The sequence below is a fragment of the Quercus lobata genome, chromosome 12, assembly GCF_001633185.2.
Source record: "Quercus lobata isolate SW786 chromosome 12, ValleyOak3.0 Primary Assembly, whole genome shotgun sequence".
Classification (NCBI taxonomy): domain Eukaryota; kingdom Viridiplantae; phylum Streptophyta; class Magnoliopsida; order Fagales; family Fagaceae; genus Quercus; species Quercus lobata.
The window spans coordinates 43,053,054-43,058,574 of NC_044915.1; the positions used below are offsets into that span (position 1 = coordinate 43,053,054).

A 5,521-nucleotide genomic window follows, 5' to 3' on the forward strand; every position below is an offset into this window, starting at 1 on the left:
ATTACACTTTTTCCAATAAACACATATTCATACCAAATAACCAATGCTGTGTTTTCAGTTTTGAAAAAATGTTATAAAAACATGATAGCAAACATTTTGAGTATTCAAAACACATGTTTTCACCATACAATTTAAATCACAATTTTCACATTGTTTTGAAAACTAATACCCCAATACTACTACCAAACCAGCCTTAGTTGAGTATAAACTATAAACTTGAACTAGAGATTAGTTTGCTTACTAAACAAACGCATAAACAAGTCACTTCACGAGACAAAGCTCAAGAGGTTGATAGACGCCTTCGTCCATTTACATTCTGCAACGTTTTAAGCAGGACAAGATCGATTGTAATTACTGTGGTTTGTGGCACTTCCTCTGTTCATTTTGGTCACATCCGATTTTGTCGAGCTTAAAACGGCGACACATATAGTGTTTGTTTGGTATAATTAATTTTGTTAACTTATTTTACTATTCAGTTTATTTTTACTATTATTCATGGGCCCATTATACTTTTTAGTATTATTTATGAATTCTACTATATTATTTTAACTAACTTTTACCTTTATTTATATTACTTTCACCAAAAAATTTTCAACTTTAATAAAATAAGTAGATATCAAACAGACCTGTAATGTCACGTTCAAAAATAAAATAGAATTTATAGGACAATGTATAAATTTAAAAAAAAAATAATAATAATAATAAAACAAAAGAGGGGAAAAGACATGTGGGGCTAAAATAAAAAAGAAAGAAAGAAAAAAAATAAGCATTCAGATCTGAAACGAAAAGAATCCATGCTCCTTGTCTGGTGCGTTTGTGGTAGTCAGGTGAAACTGGAGGATCCAGATTGTTTTTAATCTCGACCAGCACGTTAATTTTCAGGTAAAGTCTATTACTTCTAGTTAGAGCCCTTTTCAGAGTCTTGTAAACTATTTCTGGGACTCTTAAATACTTGAGCTTTGAAACAATCACAAACTGACTAGTTTTTGTATATAGGATCTCTTCTGAAAGATTTGTTAACTGGGTACCACGCGGATTCCTGAATTTTGTTGAATTTCTTTGTCTTGAATTGAGCTTCAGAGAGAATTTATTGTTGTCTTTAAGAGATTGTTTCGAAGGTCTGCTAGATGGGTAGAGCTAAATTTCTGAAATTTGCCGAGTTTCATATGTTGCTGTAATTTAGAAGACTTTTTATGTGTAGAAGAACTGAAAATATTTGTTAACAGAAGCCCTCAAAGATGTTCCATCTGGGAAGACCTCAATTCCTGATTTTTGCATAATCTCAGTGAAGTGTTTGTAGTAATTTGCTCTATAGATTTGTCTTTGTAAGGCCTTCATGTATTTATTTAATTGGCTGCACTTGACTTCTCTAAAGTTTTTTTAGTTAGTTTGAGAATTTGGGGGTGAGGGTTTGCGGAAGTGGAAGATAGTTGTGGAAGAAGAAACATGGGTGACAGATTTTGGGTGAATGAAGAAGACAGGGCCATGGTGGAGTCAGTATTGGGTACAGAAGCATGTGAGTTCTTGGTCTCATCAGCTTCTGAAAATGTGTTATCAGATTTAGTTACACCGCGCAGTGAATTGGGTGTGCAGCGGGGCTTGTGCCAACTTGTTGAAGGGTCCTGTTGGAATTATGCTATTTTCTGGAGGGTTGTGAGCTTGAAATCTGGTGGGTCTGCCTTAATTTGGGGTGATGGGCACTGCCGAGATCCAAAAGGTGCAGGAGCTGGAGACAGGAATAGTAGAGGGGATGGCAGTTTGGAGGGGGTTGAGAAGAAGGAGGAGGTGAAGAAGCAGGTGCTCCAAAAGCTTCAGGCGTGTTTTGGTGGGTTGGATGAGGATAATTTTGCAGCAAGGTTAGATGGTGTGTTGGATGTTGAGATGCTTTACCTCTCTTCAATGTATTTTACTTTTCGGTGTGATTTGCTGTGTCGCCTTGGGGAGTCATATATGTCTGGTAAATCAATTTGGGCTTCAGATATGTCTAGTTCTTTAAATAATTATCAACAGAGGTCATTTCTAGCGAGATTAGCTGGATTCCAAACTGTGGTGTTTGTACCAGTGAAATCTGGAGTTGTGGAGTTTGGGTCAATCAAATCAATTCCAGAAGAGCAGACTATCTTGGATATGGTTAAAACTGTATTCGGAGAATCTAATTATGTACAGTCAAAGGTGTTTCCGAAGATTTTTGGACATGAACTTAGTCTGGCTGGTACAAAATCCCGATCAGTCAATATTAATTTTTCCCCCAAGGTGGAAGATGATACAGGTTTTGCTTCGGACACTTTTGAAGTACAAGCAATAGGTACCAATCATGTTTATGGAAATTCTTCTAATGGATGTCAAAGCGATGATAATGAAGCAAAACTGTTTCCACAGTTGAACCAAATGGTTGTTGGGGGTTTTAGTGCTCAAACAAGAGTTTCTAGTTTGGAGCTGTCTAAGGATGACTCATCACCTCAACCTGATGAGCGGAAACCCAGAAAGAGAGGGAGAAAGCCTGCCAATGGGAGAGAAGAACCCTTGAACCATGTGGAAGCTGAGAGGCAGAGGCGTGAGAAGCTTAACCAGAGGTTCTATGCGTTAAGAGCTGTTGTTCCCAATATATCTAAGATGGACAAGGCCTCTCTGCTTGGTGATGCCATCACCTATATCACTGATCTCCAGATGAAGATCAGGGTTTTGGAAACTGAAAAGGAACTAGAAAAAAATAAGCACAAGCAGTTACCCGCATCAGAGATTGATTTTCAGGAAAGGCCCGAGGATTCAGTTGTGAGGATGAGCTGCCCACTAGATGCTCACCCGGTTTCTGGAGTCATCAAAATGTTTAGGGAACATCAAATTGTAGCTCAAGAGTCTAGCGTTTCAACAGAAAATGACAAGGTTGTTCATACGTTTTCCATTCAGACTCAAGGTGGTGCTGCAGAGCAGTTGAAGGAGAAGCTAGTGGGCGCCCTTTCAAAGTGAATCGACTTAAGTTTGAGTTTAGGTGACCCAATGCATCTCTTTGAAGAAACAAATGGAATTTGTTGTTCTTGACTGACTCGTCAGATTGTCCTCTGCCATTAATGATCTGTAATCTAACTTCAGATGGCTGAATGATGTTGCTTTGTTAAATTCATGGAGTTATTCATGTTCTGAAATTTGTTTTTGATTGCATAAAGACCACGAGTCAAGTAGGTTGGGGATTCGGGCTAAGCGAACTATTAGATGGCAAATGTTTGGTTTTTTTTTTTTTTTGGTGTACTATTAGATAGCAAATGTTAACCTAGTGTAAAACTGAGCTAAAAGATAGCACTGTACTCATATATGATAAGTTCTCTTGTACACTATTTTAATTTTAATTTTTTTGGCCGAGTCTCTTGTACTCGTATTTTAATTTGTATATATAAATTCCGAGAACATGATAGTGCTAAGAACTAAGGAAAATTAATAATTTTGGTGGTTCTGGGACCATCTAGAGCCCAGACCATGACTCCTGACGAACGAGGTGGTGGGAGAAACCAGTTTGCTCTGTGGGACTGTATCTTGCTAGTGAAGTTTCATCAATCACTCGAGCAAAGATACTTGCGCCTTGGGAGGCATAGTGGTTTCATGGATCTCACAGCAGATCTGATGCAGAAAATGGACAGTCCAGAAATGGAGCAGTTTTATAAGTTTGTACATGGGGACGCTTGGAAAATCCGAGCAGCATTTTAGAGTATGCCATGTACAAACATGAATATCAACAAATCAAACCAAATTAAACTTGGAATGTTATTGGTAGCGACGTCAAAAAAACAGTTCTAGTTTGTTTAAATAGTGGGGCTTCTTTAGAAAAGTAAGTCACGCCTATATCATTCTCGTTCTAACAGTGAAAAATCTTGAGCTTGTCATTGAGCCAATAAATCTCAACGTTATTATTTTGATCGATCCTACTTTTTCTGTGTTTAAGGAAGCGAAATAACCCCAACCTGCTAAATTTGTAGGATCTCTTCAGAAAGCATTACTTGCAGCCAGCCTACAAACCTTAGGTTAATTATTCTAGATTTTGTGGCAAATACAGCAAGCCAGATCAATGTTTTTATTTGTATTTGTGGTCAGCACATGGGCTTGCTCATGGACCTTCATTTTTTACAAGTGTTTCCAACTCACAATGAAAAGCCTAGGTTTGGGTTCATGGGTAAGCCCAAATAGGCTCACTTATTACCCTCTAAACCACACTCCTTTAATTCCTCAAATATAAGGGGCTTGGGAAATATATGAAAATAAAATGCTGTACACACAGATATTAGGCGCACAAGAAATTTGGGTTTTGCCTCATGTGAGCTTGTAGGGCTTTTAACAAAAGTAGTCATTAACCCACTCTAATTCGTTCACTTCTATAAATAATACCCCCTTCATCAAATTGGGGACTTTTTGAGGGAGAATGTCAACCCATTTATCATATTAACAAAGTGGTGCTAAAATTTCTATGAAAGCTTAAGAGAGACATTAGGTTGCTTCATGCAAGATCACTATTCTTAAGCTACAAAAATCCTAACAAACTTAGTCTACATCCATCCCATCCACAATCATCCATCTCAGCAATCATCTTTCTCAAATCAGACACTACAATCTCCTACATACATCACCACACACAACTCCCCTAAACAATCAAGCGGAAGACTCATGGATTAAGGAATCGAGCACATTAAAGAATTTCATTTCCATAGAAGAAATATGACATCATGACATTTGGAAAAAAAAAAAAAAAAGTTGTTCATGAAATTATAATTTATAAATCCCTAATCCTAACCTGATGATTTTCAATGATATGATTATTATTACCATGCATATAGCTATATGATCATGCATTATATTAGATCTTAATTTCCATAAATATCACACAATAAGCACATTTAAATTCAAGTATTGCATCATAATGACACGTTAGGTTAAAAAAGTACATAACATACTATAGTCTTCAATTTCTCGTAGACTAATTTATGGATTGGGTAGAGTGGGTGTCTTATACCTTTCCATCGACCAAAATGACAAAATATCATATTTGGTTGAAATATTTAGCAATTTATCACTGTTTATGAAATACTTAGCAATTTACCACATTTTTAAAACTCAATTTCGTGAAACTCGAGTTTCATAAAAAACTGCCACGATGGCACCTGTTGACCTGGATTGTTTCAATTAAAAAATGCCACGTGAAAGTCGAGTTCCTTGTAATGTGTTACTTGAGTACTATAAAACTACACTGAATAAAGAATTTTTATTGAAAACTGGACTCTTTAAATTACAACACTTTACAATCACTTCTATTACACCAATGCACACACGGCACAACTTCTTACATTTCACACACTAGCTTTTTATTTAATGCACTCACTCACAAAATACTCTTGCACACACTTGACACCTTACTTCTAGACACCTACACACTATGACTTTTAGACTTTGTGCTTTTTACACACTTCACTTCACCTGTCCTTCACTTCACAAGTCACACGGCATGGGCATCATTCTATATTTCTTTTCTTCTTTTCCT

The 5,521-nt window shown here is 36.7% G+C and overlaps 1 protein-coding gene across 1 annotated transcript; it reads left to right on the top strand.

The window, feature by feature from the left end:
- The first annotated feature begins 738 nt into the window (after positions 1-738).
- On the top strand, positions 739-3,389 carry LOC115971577 (transcription factor bHLH3). Its single transcript, XM_031091575.1, has 2 exons — positions 739-882; positions 997-3,389. The coding sequence occupies exon 2, from the start codon at positions 1,447-1,449 to the stop codon at positions 2,965-2,967; it is 1,521 nt and encodes a 506-aa protein (XP_030947435.1). The 5' UTR covers positions 739-882; positions 997-1,446; the 3' UTR covers positions 2,968-3,389.
- The last annotated feature ends 2,132 nt before the right edge of the window (positions 3,390-5,521 follow it).